Genomic DNA, 26,745 nt, shown 5'->3' with positions numbered 1-26,745 from the left:
CACCTTTACATAAAGAAGTCTGTTTATTATTTTATATATATCATGTGCATCTTCATATAATAGTTCTAATACCAGTAAGTCAAAAATAATAGTCATATTATATTTATATATATAGATATATAGAAAACTAATCCAATAATCTACTTTTACTTGGACTTTACTTCCTTGTAAAAAAACAACAACATGGAGAAACATATAATTTTCTCCCCAGCTTCGATATAGGCGCTTTAAGGGAGCAAAGAAGATAATACAAAAAAAGAAAAATAACACCTGAACATTGCATCTTATAGAACTAGAACATCTGTCAGCAGCTAGTAATAATGACCATCTTGGTTTAAGACACAGGAAGAGGTTTTTTTTTTTTTTATCTTTGCTAGTACATCTTTGACAATTATGCTTTTTGTTTTGTTTTAAAATTCTGTTGAAATGTAACGTTGAAGACGATGGCATTCATGTAATTAGCTGGATTTGGAGACTGAGAGACAGAACGTAGATTACACCAGTCTCATTACACACTTTGGAGATGATGGATATCTGAAGATGAAGGAGAGAGGGGAAAGGGTGGGAAAACAGGGAGGGAAATAGGAGAAAGATTGAAAAGTGCTGGAAAATAAAGGTTCAGAAAGAAGTTCAATGTATGTGCTTCTCCACCAATGATGTACATTTGTAAACAGAGGGTAGCGGCAGAAACAGTGCAGATTCCTGTACATCTTCTCTCACCGATCCCCAGCGCCCCTCCCATTCTTTGAGTGTTCGCCGAGAGGTGGCCGTGACACAGTTGGAAGGGAGAGATATCCACTCTAATCCGTTTAGCTCTGGCAGTCTTCGTGAGTTTTACCAACCGTACAAATAGCATTCCACCCAAAACTCCCTGCCCCCTCTTCTCTCAAACTCTCGATACGTCAAAATCAAAACATGGAGGCAGGCTGTTGACACGACACGACAGACCATCCAGAGTCGTGGAGGACGGCGTCGAGGGGCCCTTGTATCTATCAAGGCCAGAGACGCAAGAGGGTTGTACCACTGCCATCCCCCCCCTCCATTTGAGGAGACTAGCTGGTCAAGTTGGGGTCAAGACGAGGCATCAAAGCTGTACAGGAATAGAAGAACAAGAATAAGAGAGTTTATTTATTACAGTATAACCTTTGTGGGACATTATTGATAGTATTTTAAAAGGAAGTCCAGCTTCTGTGGGACAATATCAGGCATTCATGAACACTATTCTTGTAAGCATTTTGCTGCTTTCAAAGTAAGGCACCACTAAAATTCTGCATTACTCAGAAAGCATTACTCAATTCCATGGTGATTACTGTAATACTCAACAGTTAGCAATACAAACATTCTCTTTTTCACAGCAGGGATTTTGATTTGTTATAGTAGGAAAAGCACAGGTGTTACTTATAACAAACGATGTCTATGTTCTGTTCAAGTATCCCAGTAAGCCATGGCAGTGAGGCAGTGTGCACAATACCAGGACCCTGAAACTGAAGCAGCTAAATGGAATTCAACCATCATTAATTTTATTATTTACACATGTACACATGTCAAAATTTCAAATGTCAGATAAGTACAGGTCACCTGCCTCTCATACCAACACGAATACTGGATTTAACCTTGAAGGCGGTATTCAATTCTTACAATAATCCATCAAGTCCGCAAAATGTAAGTGTTAATAAGTTGGAAAAAATTAAATGGATTTTGGTCCAGATGCACCAGAGCCATAGGGTCTTTTACAAAAGATGCTCTTGGCTTGTTTGTGAACTATAAAACATTAGTAAATTATTTATTAACCATAAATAAATGCTAGATAGATAGACAGTCAGACAGACAGACAGACAGACAGACAGACAGACAGACATACAGACATACAGACAGACAGACAGATAGATAGATAGATAGATAGATAGATAGATAGATAGATAGATAGATAGATAGATAGATAGATAGATAGATAGATAGATAGATAGATAGATAGATAGATAGATAGATAGATAGATAGATAGATAGATAGATAGATAGATAGATAGATAGATAGATAGATAGATAGATAGATAGATAGATAGATAGATAGATAGATAGATAGATAGATAGATAGATAGATAGATAGATAGATAGATAGATGCAGAACTCCTGTGGAAGCAAATAAAAGAGACAGAGAGTTTAGGAAGTAAAATGTTCATCACTGCAGCCTTTTGTGTTGCTTATCAGTGACAGATCCTTTTGTTCCCGCCTGCGTCTGTCTCCACCACAGCAGAGAGCACAGGGACGGCCATGGGACCTGACTTCATTGTTAGCGCATATCCTTGTTGCTTTTCTCTGAGCTCGCAAATCATCTACTGACATGAAGTACACTTTCTTCTGTTCCTCACCTGAGTCATTGATATTTTTGTCTGAGGTAAGTGGGAGTGGGCTGGAAAAGCACAGGCACAGAAAGAACGATGAGGTGAAAAGACTGATGTGAAAGAAAAGGAGAAAGACGCCTTTATCCACAGGTAGAAAAAGGTCACCATATATGGAAGAACAAGCATAAGAATGTGTGTTTGAATGACGCGTGTTTGTATGTGTGCATGTTATGGCTATGGTGGGACGTGACTATCCTCTAGGGGGAGGTATGTCTTGTCTTGCAGTCATTAAATATTAATACAGCCATCTCGCCCTCCCACTGGGGCATGAGTGAAGATGTAGAATGGCACATAGGACAGGATAGGGTCACCTCTAACTCGGTAGGCCCACTGTAAACCCACTGTGATTACACCTGGGCCCGACCAAGCATGCAAACACATTACTCATCTGGAGCCAGGACGCTGGGCTACCTCAAGGACTGACCCTGCAATGGCATAGGATCACAACAAAACATGAATCAGATATTGTGTTGATCACCTAATGATTAGCAAGAGAACAGAGTGAAAATATTATTTTTTTTAATACAATCCCAACACAAATACCCTCAAACCCAACTGGTAAATGTAAATGGATTTAGAGACTCCAGCTAAAGAAAGCACTCTGTATGGTAAAATAGAATAATGAGAGCTAATTACAGAATTATGGGCCCTTGTGAAAAGAGCACACAATGACCTTCATTGGCTGTTATTCTTCTGTCAAAGACTCTTATTAACGCAAAAGAGGTTAATGAAAAAGAAACAAGGTGGAGAGGGGTTCTTACCTGTCCCATAGCTTGACATTTCTACAGTTGTTGGTGCAGCAACCGGCTGATATCAAGGCTGTGACAAAGAGAAAGAAAGAAAGACAAAGGAAGAGATGAGTTTTCAATGTGTTGTTGTGACAAGAGCAGAGCGCCTCGTTAATCAAATGATTTGGAGCTGACGTCTGTCTTTGCACACTGCCAAAACAAGGGGAAATGACTCATTAATAAAGCATGGTGATGGAGTACTACCAGTTTTTGGTGGAAATGTATGCAAAAGGTGGAATTGGGAATTGGTTTATTTTTTAACATGTCCCAGTCATCACTAATGCAAAAGCTGACTGAACCATATATAAAGTAATACTTAGACATTTTGGAAAATACAATTGCTTGCTGTTTTGCAGAGTTAGATGAGAAGACTGATACCACTCTCATGTCTCCATGTTAACTATGGAGCTACAGTATAGCCAGGAGGTGATTAGCTAAGTTAAGAAAAAAGTCCGGAAGCAAGGGGAAACAGCTAGCCTGACTCTCTCCAAAGTTCAGTTACATGGTATAACTATTTCTTGGCATCCTTTGCCCAGCACTACTGTGCAGCTTGCCTAGCAACCCCTAATGAAGTTTTAACTAAGTCACTGCTACCAGCTATTACTCACCAAGAATTAGCAAAAGCCTGTGATTCCCAACAAAACCCCAAATCACTGTTTTTACAATTTTGTTTGTGAACAGATTAATCAAAAGAGGTTTAACGTGTTACAGTAATGAGTGAGCTTTATAGGTGCCGGTTGTCAGATTTATCTTTTGGACAGAGCCAGGCTAGCTGTTTTCCCTTGCTTTCAGTCTTTATGCTAAGCTAGGTGTGAAAAGGCTGCCTTTCTCCCTTTTCACTAGGCCCTATTCCCAGTAATTAATACTGTTTGTGTCTGCTTAATTCTTAATGTTGTAGGTTATTGTTTTAGTGTATCTGTTAATTTATTATTTGGCATAGGCCTGTTCAGCAGGTTTTATGGGTTCATAGGGGGGTAGCTCAGCTGCTCAACAGCTTAATCAGGGAGAGTGGATGCAGGTTTGCCTCATTAGGTCTTTTCTGAAGGGAGGGGCTGGACAATCCTAAAGTGAAGAACAAGGACCATGGCCACCATTTTGGATGTTGGATAGTGCAGCATTTAAAACCTTTTTTCACATCCCCCCCTCATCTGTTTTAATCTCTGCTGCAATGGTGCAAGTGACAGCAAGCAGAGTGGTGACAACCTTCGCGCAAAATGTGAATCATAATGTGCACACATGCACTACTACAGTACAACACAACTACAGGCAGACTGATTTATCTAGACCTTAATCTCAAAGTGTATCAAATTAAAGATTAGAAGATAATTTGGAACAATAGCTGGAGATTTAAGGGGCAGACAGTGAGAGATAGAAACAAGGATTTATTTTGCTTAAGGAGTGATAGATTACTTTGTTCACTACAAGTTCAGCTGTGCCCTCTCACACTGACAACTGCAAGAGAGGTTACACACTAACCAGACGGCCGACCGTCGGCAGAAAAGGCAGTCGGACAAATCAGTCGGGTCCCCGAGGTCCAAAAAAATGCCTCAAAACACACTGAGGCGACGCCGACTTGAGCGTATGCTCTGCGCGTGCTTAACTTAATACGTCTCCATAGCAGCAGGCAGCGCTTCTCTGTATTGTTTCCCAGAAAATGAAAACCGGCATCTCATGTTGTACTAAAATAGTTCACCGAAGCGTGTTTTTGAAAACATTTTAAGCGAGAAATAGGCCATGCAGTTGCTGAATCTGTCTTCATTTCAGATCGACAAAGGTCAGTTTAAAAGATTTTCATCAGATTTTGAGCGGCTCATCCGCTCGCCATTTCCGGGTGAGTCCTGACTGCCCTCTCTCCGACTGAACATGTCAGGTCGGCCCAAATGAAGGCCGACGGCTCCTCCGACGGGCGACGGCACAGAACACACCGAACAGACTCGAGTCACCGACCTCGCCAGACTGTCCGACTTAAGACATCACACTATTGCACTCAACATTATTGTCCTTAAACACAAGGCAGGCTCTTGACTCTATCTTGACATCCTTGACTAAAACCTCCTGTGCTGCTTTATTTCTGCTTGCCAAGAAAAATGTTGTTGTCAAACAAAATGGCGTTAATCTAAAACGGTATTAAAGTACAGGACACACACCATTTGCCCTGATACTCTCTGGCTCTGTAGGCACTTCTGGTCAAAACTTGGTTCGGTTAAGCGGTGGAAAAATGCCTTTGCCTTAAGTGGCCCAAGCTTTAAAACAAAACAAAATTGTATCCCTCTGTAACTCCTTTGTCCTTCAAAACAATTCTTTTCTCCTTGCTTCCCTGCTTTGTATCTCTCTCTTCTCTTTCTCTCTTCACTAGCGGTTTCCTCCCCATGAGCCCATAATCATGTTTTCAGCACATTTCCTCTCCTTGGCATGCTAACATCTCTCATTAAAGATTCATAACGCTCTTGTGACCGTCGAGTTCTGCGAAAAATACCAGTAGCCACCTTCACTAAGTTCCCTGCCCCTTCCCTCACTCTGTTTATCTTGGTGGGAGGAGGGGGGATGAGGCAATTGACGGCACAAAGAGATATGAACTACTTTAAAGAGTCGGGGGATGCAGAGGTGGGCTGGAGGATATTTTCATTTGGAGGTCAGGGTGTGTGGAATGGAATTGATTTCACGGCTAAAGCAGAGCTCATAGACCAGTTAGAGAGCACTTAATACATGATCACATCTCACTTCCTCCTCACACACAAACACAAACGGAGAAACAGAAAGTAGCCTACAAAGGAAGTATAGCTGATACTGTAGCTGTTTGGTACATTTCAAAGCAGGACTTTCATGCTCTGATGGATCGATTCAATCAAAGAGTGGTCTAGCAAGGAAATCCCAGCAGTTTCTGAGTGTGGTTTTGGATTGATGCTTGAAATCATTCAAATATGATGAGACAATTCTTACAAATCAGCTCTGAATTTATGCTAGTCATATTAATACAGAATTAATATTATGCCCACTGTGCAATGTAATTAGTTCCAGATGTGTTTCAGATAAATGTTCATAACAAACACATGGTTGACGTCCCCTCTGTTTCTGAGCTCAGAGCCTGTCTGGAACATCCAGATTAATTTGCAAACATGCTTGATACTTTCATTTACTGTGATAGAGAGCAACATTTGCAGTAAGTAGAAGATTTACAATGGAAAAAGCTTTGCTTGATGTATGTTATTGCAAAGGAGAAGACTTCCTTATGTTGTCTTGTAAGCAGAGAAAGAAAGTTCTTATGGTCTCCACGTGGTATCACAGTAGCACAGACATGTAGTTACATTTTTGAGAAGGTGCATGCCAGCCACAGCGTCTATGTGTGCATATCCTCCATAGCTAACACATAACTACGAATCTAACACGCTAACACAAACTGGAGACTCTCAACAGGCCGTTACATCCTGCAACGTGAGGGTCACCTGACCAACAGGGTAGCCTAGCTAACGCAACTGCTAGCAAGCCAATCAGCTAGTATGTTTTCTTGGCTACTATTAGCCTACAGTATTATCTAAAAAACCACAGTAACTGAGGGTTTGACTATGTATTATATGTATTAATTTTAACACATTTCAGCACAACCTGATCTTAAAGAAATATGTAAAATGAACACAACCTCTCAACACTGTGTTACGTGGTGGTGGCACATAATGTATAAAAACTATTTGCCAGACTTAAACCCTGGCTGCTGCAAAGGACTAAGCCTACATGGGGTGCACACTCTACCAGGTGAGCTAGAGGTTGCCCCACCACAACATTTTTAACACATTAGCCTACGTGTCACCACCATGTAATACGGTGTTAGTGCATTTCTTCTTTTGCTGTATAGATTTAGGTTAGGTATAGGTTGTTTTTAGCATTAAGTTATTTTACCTTACTAGTAGACATGCTAGCAAGGCTACTTAAGAAACAGCTGTTGGCTGTCTCCATCTGTCACCTGACCTTTGCCGGTTGCAGTGGTCCGTCAAGAGTCTTCCAACAGAAACTAACAAAGAAAGTCTAAAGGAAACGAGCTATTCTATTGATATCTATGACATCTTAGCAGTTTCAGAATGTGTTTTTGAATTGTTTGGAGTTCTGAAACATGAATTTCAGTTGGTTATATTGGTGCAAAATTAGGCCCACTATATAATGTGATTAGTTCCAGATGCTTTCCCGGATTAATTTTCATAATAAACACGTCTGCGAGGCCTTGTCATCACACTGCCGTATGAAGGTTGGCGCCCCTCTGTTCTCGAGCTCATTACCTTGTCTGGGACGTCCAGATCAGTTTCAAACGGGCTTGATATTTTTGTCCCGTTGCATTATTTTTAGTGTCAGTTTTGTCATTCTGTACCTCACAGTAGATACACCTACTATGCCTACAATTAGCTTACAGTACAGTCAGGAATTAGAGTACAAAGACAACAAGTAACATACAATTAAAGCAACAGCCAGGGCTGGTGGAAACAATACAGTTACTTGTTCAACGTACCAAGCTAAGTCAGTTCTGAGTCTTAGGACTCACCCGCTCAAGCACAAGAACAATTAGCTTAAATGGATTTGCTGTCTCAAGGTCTGCAGTCACACACACACACACACACACACACACACACACACACACACACACACACACACACACACACACACTGCACAGGTCACAAGATTACAAACTGCTGTCTAGTGACGGAGCAGTCCTGTTAACACACAGCAGGCATGTGCCAAAATCCATTTAAAGTGAACTTGATCAATGTCTAACCAAACTTGCATTGTGACCTCTTCAAAGAGAGTTATACTGTGAGAAAACATACAGCGCACTTGGACGATGGTTTGTTAATTTAGTTATGGGCAGGGTGTTAAACCCAAAATTGGATTTAATGGGATGTGAGAAATGTGTAGAGGGAAGAGGGCTCTGTGTGGGTCAGAGCAAGAGTATATAGATAATGTGATTACTCAAGAATAGTGTGGGGTCTAAGCTCCCTTAAATTCCACCTCTGTTCACCAGAGCTTGAGTGAAAGGCTCTAAATTTCCCCACAAAGAGATTTATGAGATTGGCTGGGGAGAAGCTGCTCCCACACTGAATAAATCACTGTTCCGGATGGGGAACAATTTTTCTTCTGCAGCCAGACACCAATTATGAACTCTATATAACTCATAATCTTAGTTCATATTAGTTATTAACAAGAACTATTTTTTAATCAGATCATCTTTTGTTTCATGAAAATGGGTGAAATAAGATTGAAAAAAATATTTAAAAGGAGGCTGGGATCCAAAACAGCTCTGAAAAAAGATCTGAATTAATGGTGTATCTGTGTCATTTCTCAAAATCAGTAATCGTTGTTATTGTTGTTATTGATGTTTGAATCAAACTAGGAAACACAAAAACCTGCTCTCCTCACAGCTGAGCTTCCAACCGATCTACTATGAATCCTCTTTTGATCTGTCACCGCCTCCCTCTTCTTCACTCAACTAACAGGATCAATGCAAGGTAATTTCACATGGCCATTCCCTCAGAGCTCCTAAAAATCTGCCACATAAATTATTCAGGCTGGCTGTGCAGGAAAGCCTGTGGAGATGCATGGTAGATCAGTGACCTTCTGTTTAGCTAGCAATCAGTCAGACAATCAGGGAGACAGTCAGTCAGTCAGCGAGGCTGCCTGGCAGGAGAGCTACTTGTCTTGACGTCCCTCGGGCGGCTTCAGTCAGTGCTGATATGTGCAACACTGGAGCATGAGACTAAGCTCTGAATGCATAACACAGAGATTATGAGTGGCCAGAACACATACACAACATACAAGTGGAAAAAAAGCAGGATACTTATACATTCAAGTCAGTGTTTGGTCAGTCTCACAGAAAGGCCACAGTCTTGGGAGGCCAGACTTTAAGTCAATACTACCTTCAGGTCTGGGGAATTTCAGAGCTTTGGTTGTTTCTGCTGCACTACTGTAGCACTGATATGCTGATTGGCTACGCTGGTTGACAGTCGTGGACGCATTAGCTGTCAGTCAGTGTTAGAGAGACCCTGGTGGCTTGTCTTTCTTATTCAAATCAATAAAAATTACAGGCTAAACGAAGAGTAAAGTCATTTATGTAAAGAAATAATAATATCAAGGTGTAATTTACTAAGGCTGGCATTTTCAAACTCATCAACAAAATGGCTGCCTCAGGACTTCCAAAGATCTCTTTCTGAAGTCCATTTTTTGACATTTTCTCCAGACCTTATATATAATATAATATGCCATGCTTAAAGTCATTACACTATTCTCAGTTGAGCAATGATAGGAAATGTTACAATGTCGCATAGTTGTTTCAAATGGCAGGGAATCATGCATTGTTCACTAAAGAACACTAAATAATTAAAAGAGACAATATATCTAACGTTGGTAAGTATGGAGTAAGGAATGGTTTCACATTTTGGGATATATACAAAGTATAACAATACAGACATAAGAGAGGAAAAATGGTCATGCTGCTATAATTAATGGTAAATGTCTTCTGACTGCTGTGTAAGAACTGTAATGAAGTGAGTCATGGCAGCAGGTAGGAACGGCAAATACTTGAAGCCGTGGTTTCTGCTGTTTGACTCACTTTGGGGCTGAAGCAGATTGTGGAGAGATGAGAGCACGAAACTCACTGGAGTAGATCTGGATAATTTGAGCCCTGTTTGTCACTTTTTGAATATTACCAGGAATTTTCGTGTTCTGTTTGGGTACAAAATCTTTATTTTGAAATCAACCACTGCTGTACGATTCATATCTAAACAAAAGAGATCAGCAGAGCAGGAAAAAAAACAACAGAATACCATCAGAAAGATTTATAGAAGCAAGTGCTGTCAATCCATCAACCCTTAACCCTTCTGTTCTTACTTTTGTCCATGTTCAAGGCCCCCACATCATTCCTCCACGTTCTACAAGGGCCTGTGTGGTAAATTAAATATTTAAGCAGACATTTGCAAGATAAACTGCTGTTGTCCTATTTTAACATGTCACCACCCATCACTCCTCAGTGCTGTTTAATAATATAACAGGCCGGGTATAAAGTAGAAAATTGTAGTGTGTGTGTGTGTGTGTGTGTGTGTGTGTGTGTGTGTGTGTGTGTGTGTGTGTGTGTGTGTGTGTGTGTGTGTGTGTGTGTGTGTGTGTGTGTGTGTGTGTGTGGCTCAGATGGGAGGGGATAAGAAGCAGTATTGGTAACTTCACCAGCTCTGAATGATGTTAGTTTTCAAGCATCCCAGAATTCTTTGCTGCTTTGTGTAGCGCCAAGGATCTTTATTTAATGGCTTCTGTCTTCTCCATTCCCACAAGCCTTCGGACCTTGATGACCCATGTCCTGAGGCGGAAACTTGTTTACACTCTCTGAGACTGTTCTAGCTCTCCCCTCCCTGATGAAAACAACTAATCCTTCTGTAGTTGTGTCTTGTTTAAAAGGCATTTTGTATTAAGATAGAAATAATGCAATGCATTGCATCAGATGAAAAAAAAAATGTTGAGGCAGTTCACTTCAGAAAAATGCAATGAAATATAGAATTTAAGGAAAGTTTTGTCATGTAAAGCCTGAAGGATGAGCTGACATTAAGGTCTAGGTGTGGACAGGAATTTACATCCTCTGCTCTTAAAATAAAGCATATTTCACGCTGCTCTTCTCACATTAAATACATAGACATGCAATCCCATGATTAAAAGTAGAATATAAAAGGATGTCAACACAAAGTTTCATGGAAAAAACAATCTGTTAATCCATCAGCCTACATTTAGAGAAACTACTACAAAAAAGTAGCATACCTGCAGAGAAAATGACCACCTACTGAAGTTCAAGCAAGCCTAAGAATTCCTTCAATTCCATGTTTTACCTGCAGCTAAAGCTTTTACAAAGCCAGATGAAAGAGGTAATTAAATGCACCTTTTTGCTGTAACTGTAAAGGAAATGAGCCAGTCAGTCTGGAGCAGTGGGGGGTAATGAAAGTGATTTCAATATCTCCTAGAGGAAATCTCACAGACTCTCTGAAAGAGAACTAGTAAGAGATAATGATATAGATATAATGAGAGTGGTGCCAATCATTTCATGTTGGTCGGATCAGCCCATCCATCCGCGGTAATGGGAGCTGCACACATGCCTCGCTGTCATTCTCATCAGGAAAACATTACATCAAATGCACATAATGCACAATATGGACAGGAGATTTATGCCCCAGGAAATGGATAACTACATCCTGGGTGTTGGGAAAGGGAGAGATAATAATGTTGTCAGCTGCAGCGGTTTGACATGTTATGTTCCCATTATGTTATCTCACTTTCTATCCCTGTTCTAACAGATGGCGAGACTGTAAAAACCATCACACTGATGGCAGCAGCAAAGCAGCTCATCACCGCTGCTTGATCAGACAGGTGCCACAGACAAAGAGCATTAAAGCAAGACAATGTAACTTTTTAAAGAAGAAATGACACATTCTTTCTCTTACAGATTAAAAGTTGGATTGCACCATTGTTCAATTAAATGCACTCAGGGGTTTTGCTAATACCCCCTTGCCTGGTCTGGTATGACCAGCAGCTTCTGGTGGCTTATGTTGGCTAACTTAAACTTTCTTTTCAGACATGGAATACATAACATTGTTGCTTACGATTGGGCTACTGTAGTAGCACGGTGGCCCAATGGTTAGCACTGTGGCTTCACAGCAAGAAGTTACCGGGTTCGAACCGGGGCCTTTCTGTGTGGAGTTTGCATGTTCTCCCTGTGTCTGCGTGGGTTTTCTCCGGGTACTCTGGTTTCCCCCACCACTAATAACATGTTTCACTCCCTCTCTACCAAGCTGAGAAACATGAGATGTGTGGTGAGCGTCTGGCGTCATAAGGCTGCCGTGCATCAGCCAGGTGGGTGCTACACATTGGTGGTGGTAGAGAGTAGTCTGCTCCCCCCCCCCCCCAAAGCGCTTTGAATATATAAATGTAATGAACTATTATTTATCGATCTGTTATAATAATGGCTTTTTGTCATTCAGACATACATAAATATTTGTAATGGCTTTATTCCAACTTGACAAACCAATGCTTGCGCTGTATTTGGCACCTGGTACGCCACAGGGAGCGATGTCAATGCCGGAGAACAGTGGTGAGTTAAACAGTTATTATATGAAGGAAGAAAAAGTGCTCTCAGTTCTCTCCCAAACTACATCAGTGAGGGATTTTAAAAAGTACTTTGCCGTCAAAGCCTTTGTTAATGACCACATGACCACAAGGGATGCCTCGCCTCCCCAACAGCGAATCCCCTCGTAAATGTTCTTATCTTTTATTAAAATTCTTATTTTGTAATGTTAGACAATTGGAAAGCATATAATTTAAAGATTTTAAGTTAGGATGCTCCATTTGATTCGTATTTGCTCATAAGCTGTATGTAAATGTTTATGCATGGCATGGATGAAAAGTGAAGATATAGAGTGGAAATGCTGGTCTGATTGCTGTTGTGTTTGTTGCTGGGGAATAATCATCTCCTAAACATCTCAAAATTGGCTCATTTACAGTGCAGGAGTTTTATTAAACAGATTTGTTACTGATTTTCTTTGTGCATAAGACATTATAATTAAGGACACATTTTTTGCACTCTTAATACGGAAAGACATGCATTCACTAAATCCATTATCATGACTCAGATCAACCTGTGCTACTATGATTAAGCATTTTACCATAATCCCAAAATTGTCACTGTGGCCACAGTGGCTGCTATTGCTAGACTAAAAGTTACTAGACTTTGAGTTGTACAAAGGTGATTAAACCTGAATATACTCAAAGTAATATCTCTTATTATTCTGTTAATGTTCCTTAACAAGCTGACATTCATGCAAGTCAGTATGACAAAAAAAAACATGAACATCAGATCTTCCTAGTCCCAAAGTAAGACGTCTAAAAGCTGCCAAAAATACGGCCTCACGCTGTGCGTGTACCTGATGCACTCATCTGTCCAGCTCCACTCACCTCCTTCACTCCCACCTGATGCCTTCACTGCCGGCTCTCAGCATGACACACAGCTACAGCTGAAGTAAATGTAACAATGCTAAAAGTGGTTACTGCTGGTGATTTTGGGACTGACAGAGGTTCCCTCAGGCCCAGTGCTGCCCTCCTACTTCCAGTTAATTACCTAGCCTAGCAAGCTAATTTCCTCTTGGCTCAGTGGGCCGTTCCCCATTGGCTCGGCATAAGAGGACAAAGACTGCTCTCCATTCCACTGGGTTTGCGTGTCTACCGGATGACTGGGGCTACTGTGGAACATTTGTCACATTCTTCTGGGGTTTGGGCTGGAGCAACGCTAAAACACGACAAGCAGCCTCCCTCATAAGTCACACCGCTATTTAGCTGTGGAGCTGCTGGTTGGAGGGGGGAGATGTTTGTGCATCCAGCTGCCAGCTGCTTGACATTTTCATCAATACTGATTGAATGATCTGGGGGGGGGGTTAAACCTTTTTTTTTTAAAGAAAAATCTCTGGTTTTAATTAACAGGTGAAGAGAATCTAATGCAATGTTGATGCATTTTAGATTAACAGTAAGCATGGTCTCATTCAAAACATTTTCTAGTATGCATAATTTGCAAGGCTGCTAATGTAAAAAACTCAAATTAACTGTAAACATATTCTACAACAACATATTGTATTGTGAAGTATTAACAGCTATGTACTGGCAACTCGAGTTGCCAGGTAACTTCTGTAATTTAAATAGAATACAAGTAAACTAGATTACAGTTACTTGTTGTTTTTCTGTAAACAAGTAATTGCTGTAATTTATGTACAACACAAACCTGTAAAAGTTATCCTGTAATGTACTGTATTTTTTTTTCTACAGTAATTAACAGCACTTTTACAAGACTTCACTGGCAACTTTTTTGCCAGGTATTTACTAGGTATTTAAATGTTACACTGTAACAAATTTGTCTGTAGAATTTACAGTCAAATTCGTTACAGTGTAACATTTAAATACAAACAAATGTCACATGCAGTAAATAATCATTCTCCTTGCCTCTCCCTAATTTATAATTTAGCTTGCCAAAAATAATGTTTGTTCTCTTGTTGTAGACATTTCACACTCCATTTCCAAATTGAGTATTTGGCTGGAATTACCGGTAAAGCACCAAAAAAGTAGCATGCCTTGTTTGAGAATCACACAGAAAAGAGGAGATAAATGGCTTTTTGCTCCATCCGGGAGAAGCAAGCTTTCAAGAGACAAAGCTTAGGGTGGCTTGATTAAAAATGACAATGATATGCACCGGAGGTAGATAAACAAAGTGCCTAATCATGCACTCCATGGTTAATGGCTGCACTGATGGCCTATAGGCAAGGGTGTTTGGGATAATTGGTCTCAGGTGTGATTACAAATTCAAATGACGTGATAGCATTTACAAGCCCTTTGCTGGGTTGTGATAAAGACATCCACCTTGAGAAACAAACATCTCTGACGGCCTCAGCTCAAACTAACTCTGGAGCTATCAACCTGCTCTCATTCCTTTACTGTTTTAAATAATAAAACACATCAAGCAGGGAATACCTACGTAATTCTAAAATGAACAATACTACATTTATTTGCAGAAAAATATGCAACGTTTTAAATAGGTTTTGGCGATAGAAACACAGGATTATGTGTATGAACAAGTCGATCCAAACAACATCATGCCACTTAGGTAAGTTGAACTAGTAACGAAAGGAAAAGCTGGGATGGTAGGCAGTACATATGAGGTTATTTGGTAATAATACTAATCCGTTTGAATTACAGCAGCCTAATGCTCCCCTAAATCCTTTCATGCCAAGCAGCTGTGACAAACATTTGAGTTTCTTCATGCCGCTTAGGCTGTGAGACTTCACAATTTGTCAAGGGAATGCTTGCTTTCCATCAATCGCCCTGGCAGACGAGTGAGGACGAAAAGGATAGAGTGGAGTCAGAGGAAGAGGAGAAGATGTGTTGCAGAGAGGAAGACAGAAAGAGACAGAAAAGGAGGGGAAGAAAACAGCAAGTAATCCACTCAAACACTTCCTCAACCCGATTTTCCTCAGCTCAGCCTGGCAAACAGTACGTCCTCCGGCCTCCTCCAGAAGGAGGGCTTTGTAATCAGAGTTTTCTCTCTGTCCAGCAGCTGGTTGTTCACACTGGCAGCCAATTAGGGTGGAAGGAGGAAGAAAGACAAGCAAGAGGAGGGAGAGGCTTTCGCAGTGACAGTGGAGAGGGAGAACATTATCTCAGGCCCAAAGCTTCAGTGATGATTTCCTGTTGCACTGACAGGCAGCAGCACTTCTTAACAACAGCCAGAGGAGCTGGGTAGTCTGAGCTGATGCTACAATTATAGATTAATAGAAGGAGAATGAATGAGACAGTGGGATGATCTTTGCTAATTCGATCAGATAAAATAGCATACAATGCCCTAGAATTGAGAATTATGCTGCCAGTGTTTGTCAGTTTGTATTTAGTCAGAATACACCAAGTGGAGTAAGACATGGATATGCAAAAGTTCACCAGACAATTCTTTCAAAGATTCAGAATCTGAATAAATATATTTGTTTAGTTGGCTGTTCACTAAACCTAGTTCAGTTTGTGTTAAATGCCTATGAGCGTGGGAGGGCGCCTTATGTTTGATGTGTTAAAGGCACAGCCTCTACCTACGTTATGTTTTATAGCTGTAATGTCTAAGGATTCTGTTAATATTTGCTTGGACATTGTTTGACTTTGTTTGAATGCATGAAGGTGTAATGCATTTCTTATTTCGCTCTCATTATGTTATTGCTCTTATTTGTTATGTTTGTAGTGTCTTGTAAATGATGTACTTACTAAATATGAGGAGCCTGCTTTTTTTTTTTTTATACATCTGTACCCATAGTGTCAAAAAAAACTAAGAATTTTGAGCCTTAAGCCAGCTACTGTTATCACTGTAAACTGTAAAATAAATGCAAACAAAGTCAAACAATGTCGAAGCAAAAATAAACACAATCTTACTCCCAAGACATAACAGTTATAATCCATAACTTAGGTATATCTGAGAAACACTTTAACACATCGAACATAAAGCGCCCTCCCAGGATGTTGATAGGCATTTTACCACAAACTGAGCTAGGTAAAAAACACTAACATATTGAAGTCTACATTCATCAGACAGAGAAACAGAGTCTCTCTTTCTGTGTGTGTGTGTGTGTGTGTGTGTGTGTGTGTGTGTGTGTGTGTGTGTGTGTGTGTGTGTGTGTGCGCGTCCTTATTTAACTATATTTGTGGGGTCCAAAAACTGGAAGTCCAGTATACTTGTGGGGTCCCGACAGCTTTGTGGGGCCAAAATGCTGGACCCCACAAGTGTAAAGAGCTGTTTGAGGGTTAAGACTTGGTTGTAGGATTAGGGATATAATTAGGTTATGAGTTAAGGTTAGGCATTTAGTTGTGATGGTTAAGGTTAGGGTAAGGGGCTAGGGAATGCATTATGTCAATGACAGGTCCCCACAAAGATAGTGCCACAAACCTGTGTGTGTGTGTGTGTGTGTGTGTGTGTGTGTGTGTGTGTGTGTGTGTGTGTGTGTGTGTGTGTGTGCGTGCGTGCGTGGCATTCATTGGCATCACAAGGGCAGATGTTCTCCCACACACAGTTTTTTTTTCCCTATGCAACATTTTTGTCTCCTTCCGATCATCTGAGCAGCTTAAGCTAATAAGCAGAACTTGTGATTGCTAAAGCAGAAAACATGATTAAGTCTCCCCTCTTTCTGAAAAAGACCCTGCGGTGCAGAGATCCTACAGGCTTAGCGTACAGTCTGGGTCAGGAGACTACAGTGTTTATGGCTGATTATCTTTCACTAAGAGGGAGTCTATCACATGGGAAGATGCCGGACATATTTGATCTGGGTCACAACTGAACTGAAGGTTTCATTGTTTATTAGTACTGCCCAATATCACATACAGTCTTAACAGGCATTACAAGCCCATCATTTTATATGAGCAAGACAATATTTATTGCTATTCAGGAACTTTTGAAACTCCAAAGTGACATGCAGTTATTTTATCTCTTATTTATGCACTTTGTAGTGAATTCTCTAAATGCCTTTTTGGGTACACCGCTTTATTTTCTGGATCATGTATGTTGAGATGAGAGGGCATCTCTGTCATTTTACAAAGCACAACTAAGAATGTTTCTAGTCATTTTGGGGGGTCATACCCTTCTCCCGGCTGTAAACATAACAGAATATGTGTGATAAGCTTCCCTAAAGATGCATAAGCAGTTTGCATTAAAAGGCTACAGAGGTCAGAGTGATATTTTGCTTTCATTTTGGATTTTGTCAGGAATTTAAATGGCCTGAGCTTCAGTGCTGTCGAGTCACATGTGAACAGGAGACTTTCATTTGTCTAAATGAAACACTGCAACAGTGACCCTGGATGGGACAGCGTGGCACATCCAGCCAAATCACACACACAAACACACACACAAGTACATAAAAAAAATGAAATAATACTGTGCAAAGGGCTTAGAGGATAATCCAAGCGAGTGGAGTGTACTACATAGTCACAGGAATTAAATTCCCTCTTCGTCCAAAAAAGGACATGGCAGTAAGGATGGGTCAGTGGATGACACACACGGCCACAAAGCTGCTCTCTTTACTTCTCCTAGACAACAGGCTATCTATTCATACGTTTTCTTTTTTTTTTTGTGTTTGTGTCATTTTTTTCACACTAAAATACAGCCTGGTGGTTACATTTAGACGCAATTAAATCAGTATCTGCACCAAAAAAGCAAAATCTTCAACCTCTGGCTAAGTGTTGATTACATATCTTTATCTTACTGTAAATACTGTGTCGTGACAGAGAATACCCAGCCATTCTGACATACAACTATCATGACATCCCAATATGACTCTATAGCAACACGCACACACTCCCACTTCTCTCACACACAGGCTTAATAAAGTCTTTATGAACCTGGTTAAAGGCTATTTGGTACATGCATTTCACTCTGAGCTAAGTTCACAACAGTTATGCCACAATTGGCAAACCACCAGACTCGAGGGCCAATGAGTGCCCTGCGCACTCACAACATTTTCCAATTAAGGATTTGCGAGGCATTAATGTGCCGTGGCCTTTTGCAGACATCATATGGGTTTCAGGTTACATCAAGATAGAAATCTCTAACAGAACAGAGTGCCCAGAGAGCTAAAATAGAAAACTGAATGATAATCCAAAACGAAGTTATGTGTGTCTTTACAATAATCCGGGGCAATCTGTAGAGATTGCAAAATGGCTCAAGTAAGCATGTTTGTTACTACTAACTGTTACTAACTGTTATTTCTGAGGCTACAGTGGCTGTATTGAATTCTTGCCCCTTCCGGGCAATTGTTTTAATTCAATAAAGTTAGAGGGACTCACAAAAGACAAAAGGAATGGTCCCAATTGAAGCGGCAGAGGTTGAGATCTTCAGACTTTTAGTCTCCAGTATGGCTCAAGTCCCAAAAACACTACATCTCCATAGTGCAGCTCGATGTTGTCTTTTTGTTAGACAATCCATGTCTGGAAAATACCCATGTTTTTTTAAACTCTACAACTCCAGTGTGAGAGTCTTTCTGACAACATTTTTCAGTCTCTAAACCAACCGAGCTGAGATAACCCTGATGACATCATAATAACATCATCAGGGCATCAGACTTGACAAAGCTCCTCCAGAGTAACAGATGACATTATGCAACTGTTTTCACAGGCTGAGTCCCCGTAACTAGTAAACTGATCTTCATGTGTAAAATCTGTGGAGTGCTCCTTTAAGGTCATGCTAATGTTAGCAAAGATAGCGCAATCTGAAACCAGTAAATTGCGTCTTTGCTTTGTAATTGTCATTTTATAGCACAACATATCAATCCAAATAATCAATAGGCATAAATGACTCACCATTCATCAGTAACAATAGCACATAAGCTCATGTAACCATGACATTACTTCCCGAGAGGACAATTGAAATCCTTCTTAAGTGTTCTGTGCTCTGTGTACACTGTTTCTGTTTCTCTTGTAATTTTAGCCTTGTATTGCAAAGTCAGGCAGATATTTCACCTTGAGGAATTTGTCCTTTAGCTTCTGCCAGCTCTGTGCCACTCAGCACTTTTTCCCCCGGACTCCAGAAATCATTACCAGCCACTGTGGGGTATTTAAACAGCAGCCAAGTTGGTACTTTGATATTCCTGCTTCTCTCTGACACCCTCGACTCTCAGTGATCTCACTGAGATAGGCACGACTGCAGAAAAGATTTGGGGGTAATTCGTCATCTAAAGACACACACTGATATCTGAGCATAGCTCATTTCAGTCGATCTGTCCAACTAAGATACAGAACATGTAAAATAATAAAATAATCTGAACCCTACCTTTCTCTCTCATCCACTGAGCCAACCCACATTCCTCTCAAGACGCCAGAAAAATCAATAATGCTGTAAATTTTGCAACAGTCAGAATGAGGAAACGTATCTCTGTTTTCTCAATCAAATAAGTGCATTGAAATCGCAGATATTTTTCATACAGTTTTGACAGAGAAAGAAACTGTCTCTACCCTGCCATATCCTTTTTGTACAGAGAGAAAACAACAAATTAGCAAAACCTTGAGAAGCTTTTGTGTTTTGAGAGTGTGTGCGGGTGGGTGGGTGGCTCCGTGGGTGGGTTGATGTGTGTTTGTGTGTGTGTTTATATGGCTTGAGTTTATGTCAAATTTTGAGTGTAAAATGTGTTGCACAATGTCCTTTATAGCATTTAAGGAGTTGTGTGCATAAGAAAGTTTTAGAAGTAATTAGGAAATCAAAATACGGAATGATCACATCACATGCACTCACACAGAAACCTTACCATGCACACACACACACACACACACACACACACACACACACACACACACACACACACACACCTACCGTTCATGCCATTGTAGATGCTCCGATGGTGTGGCGACAGCTCGTCTCCAGCCGGCCTCCTCTGCCCATCCCTCACAGGGCTGCCAAACTTCACATGGTCAGGGCTCATACTGTATTGGTGCCTATGAGTTTCGGGGCTGATCCCTTGGACCATGCAGCCCTTTTCATGGTGCTCAGTGGCCCCTAAATGTGCCTGCCGGGGCTCGGGGCTCCCGCAGCCTGTACTGCTAATGCTGCTTCTGTGGTGCCTCTGATAGAGCTCCCCACTGCCTCCCTGACCCAGGAAGTGCTGCCTCTGGCCCAGGAGGAGATCAGAGCTGTGGTGCTTGGGGTGCTGCTCCGGACTGCGTCGGCCCACGTTCCTACCGTATTTTTCTGGGCTGAGGCCCCTCATAACTCGACTGTGGTCAGGCACAGATATGGAGCCGCAGCGGGGCCGGCAGAGCTGGGGCAGGGTGTATGGGTACTCCAGGCTTGTACTCCGGAGGCGCCCAGCAGGGTGCTCGGGGCTGGACACCTCCCTGTCTCCTCCACTCCCGCCTCCTATTCCACTGATGCTGCTACACCTGGGTTTGTGCACAAGCTCAGGGCTCCCTTTTTCCCCACCACTTCCAACCCCACCCACCCCTGGAGCCAGGTGAAGTTGCTTGTGGTGAGGGTGATCCGAGCTGTCAGCGCTCCCTGCGCTGGATGTACTGCTCCCGTCCCCCACATCTCTCATCAGGAGCCCCTGCCCAGGCACCAGCAGCAAACTACTCTGGCTGTCTATTGAGTTGCGGCACCCTCCCATGCCTACACTCCCTCCCGCTACACTTCCTCCGCCGCCACCTCCTCCGCCTACCACCCCCTTCTCCTCGTCCAGCAGCAGGCAGAGCTCCTTCAGCTCCAGGTTCTCCCGGATTACCTCCTCCTGTCGAAGCTCCAGCTCCTTGAGTTTCTGGAGGTAGAGGGTCACCTCTTTGCGCATGATGCTGGCACTGTAACGTCCCAAGCGCTGCCACTCCCTGGATACACGCTTGCCTTTCTGGCGGTCGTCGTCCAGGAAGCAGCACAAGTCCCGCAGCTCACGGTTGTCTTCCTGCAGCTTCTGGTTAATATCCTGAGAGGAAGAGAAGGAAAAAACAAGAGCAAAAGAGCGATGGGTTAAACTCAGGCCAAAGCATTAGGAAGCACCATACAATGCACAATGCTGATCAAGGCAGAAAGAACACAAATGTACTTTTCTTTGGTACGAAACAAAATTGTTTGTTTTCTATTAATTTAAGTCGAACAAAATCGCTGCAACCATTGTCCAATTTCAATCCATTTCATTGCTCTTTTAGGTATCATTCAAACGCTGTATGCAATCATAATGAAATGAAATCCTAATCCTCTCTGTCTTCCCCACAAAAGCACTGACTCACTGTGTGCCATTCAATGTGAAGTACATAATGTAGATTAGAATGCTCTGCAGGAGACGGAGAGGCCACACACAGAAATAAGACAGGGTTAGAGCAGTGAAATCACATGCCTCTAACATTTTACACTCAGCAACGTTTACTTAAACATCTCTCCTTTACCTCCCCAAGAGCTCCTTTTTTTCTCCCTCCCTCTACTGCTCTGTTCCTTTCTTTACCCTCCAGCTCTTTCCTGTGTAATTAGGCAGCTTGGATGGGTGGGGAGAGGTGACGAGGTCTCCAAGAAAGGCAAATGATCCCCATGTGTTTCATCTAAGGCTACCTCAGGCTGGGTCTCAGCTTTAACTGTAAACATTATGAACACTGTGCCATATTCCTCTTATTAGCAGTGCAGAAAATAAAGGCAGTATAAAGGTTACTGAAAAGAAGAATGCCTGCATGTACTTTCAAAGCAAATCCCACTTTCTTCTAAAGGCATATAGTACTGCACAGACTGTAGATTTATGCGCAGGAATTGTCTAGGAATGTGTGTGTGTGTGTGTGTGTGTGTGTGTGTGTGTGTGTGTGTGTGTGTGTGTGTGTGTGTAGATCTGGATGCCAGATTTGAGCATTGGCATATGAACAGAGGAACATGCCCTCCGCTTCAGTATTAGGAGGATGAATTTCTACCTCATTGGCCTGTACTGCACTTTCACTTGCTCCTTGTTTTATAAGCGGAGTTGTAAATATACATTTTGTCATTAATTTAGGTCAAAAATAGCCTATCCCTTCCCTTCCCTACACTTTTTTTAAAACCCTCAATTTCCCAAAAGCTAAATGAAAACCACATGCCTCCCTTAGGTTAAGCATGTCCATAAAGCCTATGTGCACACAAGGTCTACGTTCATCCATATCAGATTATCATACAGGCCTACACAATGGCACAATGAACTTCCATGATACCATCTATTCTCACACCATGTTTGCAGAGACGCTTTCTAAACAACAGAACATCCCTCCTGCTATGCGCGTTCTCAGGTGCGATCCAAACCTATGATCTCATCTTTCACCAATGCGCGCCCCCTCACCTTCAGCCCCCTGATCTCGTTCAAGTGCAGCTGGAGGCTGCGATTGACCTCTCGGATGAGATTGCCGTGGTCCAGAATCACGCTCATTTTATCGGCCTCAGACCGCCTCAGCCGACGCACCAGATCCTCCTTGGTCCACTTGAGCAGCTCCTCGTCAGTCAGACCGGAGATGTCCTCCGAGGGACTTTCAGTCTTCGCTATCGACAGCTGGAGCTGAGGCTGGGGCGGCGGAGTCGCTTTCTCCATTGGCACAGCTCCTCCGGCACCGACAAAGGGCAGAAAATAGTCAGAGGCTCGTTGACAACCTCTGCTCGCATCCGCTCCCCTGTCGACTTAAGGTGGAAAACGGTTACCGGCAGAAAGTCAGTCGCATAGTTTGGCCTCCCGACTCTTCTACTCTCTGCTAGAGCAACAGCTGACGATGCCGGCTGAGTGTGATACCGTGGATAAGCTGCTCTGCTGTGCTGTCTATCACTGTAACGTCCCAAGCGCTGCCACTCCTGGATACACGCTTGCCTTTCTGGCGGTCGTCGTCCAGGAAGCAGCACAAGTCCCGCAGCTCACGGTTGTCTTCCTGCAGCTTCTGGTTAATATCCTGAGAGGAAGAGAAGGAAAAAAACAAGAGCAAAAGAGCGATGGGTTAAACTCAGGCCAAAGCATTAGGAAGCACCATACAATGCACAATGCTGATCAAGGCAGAAAGAACACAAATGTACTTTTCTTTGGTACGAAACAAAATTGTTTGTTTTCTATTAATTTAAGTCGAACAAAATCGCTGCAACCATTGTCCAATTTCAATCCATTTCATTGCTCTTTTAGGTATCATTCAAACGCTGTATGCAATCATAATGAAATGAAATCCTAATCCTCTCTGTCTTCCCCACAAAAGCACTGACTCACTGTGTGCCATTCAATGTGAAGTACATAATGTAGATTAGAATGCTCTGCAGGAGACGGAGAGGCCACACACAGAAATAAGACAGGGTTAGAGCAGTGAAATCACATGCCTCTAACATTTTACACTCAGCAACGTTTACTTAAACATCTCTCCTTTACCTCCCCAAGAGCTCCTTTTTTTCTCCCCTCCCTCTACTGCTCTGTTCCTTTCTTTACCCTCCAGCTCTTTCCTGTGTAATTAGGCAGCTTGGATGGGTGGGGAGAGGTGACGAGGTCTCCAAGAAAGGCAAATGATCCCCATGTGTTTCATCTAAGGCTACCTCAGGCTTGGTCTCAGCTTTAACTGTAAACATTATGAACACTGTGCCATATTCCTCTTATTAGCAGTGCAGAAAATAAAGGCAGTATAAAGGTTACTGAAAAGAAGAATGCCTGCATGTACTTTCAAAGCAAATCCCACTTTCTTCTAAAGGCATATAGTACTGCACAGACTGTAGATTTATGCGCAGGAATTGTCTAGGAATGTGTGTGTGTGTGTGTGTGTGTGTGTGTGTGTGTGTGTGTGTGTGTGTGTGTGTGTGTGTAGATCTGGATGCCAGATTTGAGCATTGGCATATGAACAGAGGAACATGCCCTCCGCTTCAGTATTAGGAGGATGAATTTCTACCTCATTGGCCTGTACTGCACTTTCACTTGCTCCTTGTTTTATAAGCGGAGTTGTAAATATACATTTTGTCATTAATTTAGGTCAAAAAATAGCCTATCCCTTCCCTTCCCTACACTTTTTTTAAAAACCCTCAATTTCCCAAAAAGCTAAATGAAAACCACATGCCTCCCTTAGGTTAAGCATGTCCATAAAGCCTATGTGCACACAAGGTCTACGTTCATCCATATCAGATTATCATACAGGCCTACACAATGGCACAATGAACTTCCATGATACCATCTATTCTCACACCATGTTTGCAGAGACGCTTTCTAAACAACAGAACATCCCTCCTGCTATGCGCGTTCTCAGGTGCGATCCAAACCTATGATCTCATCTTTCACCAATGCGCCCCCCTCACCTTCAGCCCCCTGATCTCGTTCAAGTGCAGCTGGAGGCTGCGATTGACCTCTCGGATGAGATTGCCGTGGTCCAGAATCACGCTCATTTTATCGGCCTCAGACCGCCTCAGCCGACGCACCAGATCCTCCTTGGTCCACTTGAGCAGCTCCTCGTCAGTCAGACCGGAGATGTCCTCCGAGGGACTTTCAGTCTTCGCTATCGACAGCTGGAGCTGAGGCTGGGGCGGCGGAGTCGCTTTCTCCATTGGCACAGCTCCTCCGGCACCGACAAAGGGCAGAAAATAGTCAGAGGCTCGTTGACAACCTCTGCTCGCATCCGCTCCCCTGTCGACTTAAGGTGGAAAACGGTTACCGGCAGAAAGTCAGTCGCATAGTTTGGCCTCCCGACTCTTCTACTCTCTGCTAGAGCAACAGCTGACGATGCCGGCTGAGTGTGATACCGTGGATAAGCTGCTCTGCTGTGCTGTCTATCACTGCAACATCCTCACAGCCAGCCAGGGTGTACTGTGGCCAGCCTACTTACAGTGTGAGTTATCGCCTCGGTTTAGTATCCAAATTCGATCCCAAATGTGGTCAAAGTGAGAAAAGCTTCGGCGGACACTCGGTGCACACACCTGCCGCCTGTATAGGTTCAACCCACTGCGAGAGAGAGAGAGAGAGAGTAGAGAGCCCGATGTGCACAGACAGAGGAGATGGAACAGCTCTCTCTCTCTCTCTCTCTCTCTCTCTCTCTCTCTCTCTCTCTCTCTCTCTCTCTCTCTCTCTCTCTCTCTTTCCCTCCAGGGGCTTATGCTCCACCAAAAAATACAGCTTGGTTACAGCGCCACTTAATGTTCAGAGGCACTCTAAACAAGCTGTGTGAAATGCTGAGTTCACTTCCTCTCGGATTTCTTTACTTGTTACCCTACTTGAAAATGTAGAACGTAGCTAACCTATACAGTTTCATAAATACTTTCAGTTATTTTTTCAAGATTCAAGATTTAGGCTAATACTTTATTGCCATGCAACTATTGCTAGAAAATTGGTGCAATGTGCTCATTACAAAAAATGCATAAAGCATTTATAGCAGGGCAGTCAATTCCCGTTAAAACACCTATAGCCTATAGAGCAGCACAACCACCGTGTCATTCTGTCGTGTTATTCTCCTTCACAGTAAACTATTTCAGCTGCTAATATTCTGTTTCAAAGTGCATTACAGTTTACAATTTAATGTTGAAACCACTGGCTTGAGTTCATCACATTTCATCATCAGTCAAGGAAATTTCAGACACAATTATATTTCTACTGGCACTGATATAGGCTACTCGGACTATATCAATCAAGTGTTTTGATGCATTGCAGACATATGCCAAACGTCCCAGTATGTGAGCAAAGCCTTGAATGCATCATGACCACAACCAGTAGGCCTAGGCCTAGTTGGCGAGTTTCACTCCAGCACCATGGACAGCTGCTAATGGGGAGCAACAGGGGGCTTGTGTGACCTTGGGATATAAAACTCTATAAAATATATGACAGTGTAGATATGCTACCATGCGTTACTTATTTTTAAAGGTAGCCTATGTTATACCGTCTGCAGTAGCGAGCACTAGGCTACACCCTCTCCAAATAAATCAAGCTTACCTCAAGCTGTATGAAAGAATGCTGTGTGGTTTTGAATTGGGTAGTCAAAATACTGTTCATTTAGGCTACTGTAAGGCTACATCTGCAAATTACAATGCATCCTATTTTATAAGATGATCATGGATGGATGGATGGATTGATATGTTTAGGCATGTGTAAAATTAAGAATCTTCAGTGAGGTTCAGTGAAGCTTAATTATTAATTATGAAGCTTAATTGATGAATTTACTTCACTTTTGACTACTAGTCCAAGGCATAAACTGTATAAAATAGATCCGAGGTTATAAATAGCCTAGGTTGGGATTAATCAGGCTAGGTTACCTCTCTGCAGTGGGTAGCATAACTAAGTGGTTAGATGCAAATAGTTTGAACAAAAAAAATCAGTCACAATGGTCTACTCACACGTCATCACACTGTACACGAGTCACAACTGTCATTAGATGATGATACCTTCTACAACTTGACTAGCCACATGGGGAAAATCATAGATATAGAACAATATCTATCTATAGTGTTTCATATCTATGGGGGAAATACATTGGGGAAATACCGTCGTTGTTGACTAAACTGCATTCCCCATAGTTACGTGCTTACGCAGAGCACGCACACGCCCTACCAACGTCAT

At 42.2% G+C, this 26,745-nt stretch overlaps 1 protein-coding gene across 3 annotated transcripts; it reads right to left on the bottom strand.

Annotated features, from left to right (window-relative positions):
- On the bottom strand, positions 1–25,407 carry ccdc85al (coiled-coil domain containing 85A, like). 3 transcript variants are annotated; one of them, XR_013503579.1, is made up of 5 exons: positions 22,537–23,007; positions 20,073–21,171; positions 3,164–3,221; positions 2,714–2,827; positions 1–1,090 (listed from the first exon to the last, which is right to left on the bottom strand). XR_013503579.1 is itself a non-coding variant. In XM_078276605.1 (4 exons), exons 1-4 carry the CDS (start codon positions 24,744–24,746, stop codon positions 1,072–1,074), a joined length of 1,422 nt encoding a protein of 473 aa, XP_078132731.1. In that variant the 5' UTR covers positions 24,747–25,407; the 3' UTR covers positions 1–1,071. The 3 variants fall into 3 exon arrangements, 2 of the variants coding, with proteins under 2 accessions (XP_078132731.1, XP_078132721.1); XM_078276605.1 differs by lacking the exons at positions 2,714–2,827; positions 22,537–23,007 and adding an exon at positions 24,501–25,407; XM_078276595.1 differs by lacking the exon at positions 2,714–2,827.
- Positions 25,408–26,745: the final 1,338 nt, after the last annotated feature.

The sequence above is a fragment of the Sander vitreus genome, chromosome 2 (assembly GCF_031162955.1).
Source record: "Sander vitreus isolate 19-12246 chromosome 2, sanVit1, whole genome shotgun sequence".
NCBI lineage: Eukaryota > Metazoa > Chordata > Actinopteri > Perciformes > Percidae > Sander > Sander vitreus.
Note: the sequence above shows the minus strand (reverse complement) of the source record. Positions and strands in the feature narration are given on the sequence as shown.

Excerpts from the sequence above, each read along its gene's own strand:
- ccdc85al (XM_078276605.1), bottom strand. The coding sequence starts at position 24,746 with ATGGAGAAAGCGACTCCGCCGCCCCAGCCTCAGCTCCAGCTGTCGATA. Across the intron at positions 21,172-24,500 it reads ACGAGATCAGGGGGCTGAAG|GATATTAACCAGAAGCTGCA; the intron begins GTGAGGGGGGCG and ends TCTTCCTCTCAG. Across the intron at positions 3,222-20,072 it reads CATCTACAATGGCATGAACG|CCTTGATATCAGCCGGTTGC; the intron begins GTAGGTGTGTGT and ends TCTTTGTCACAG.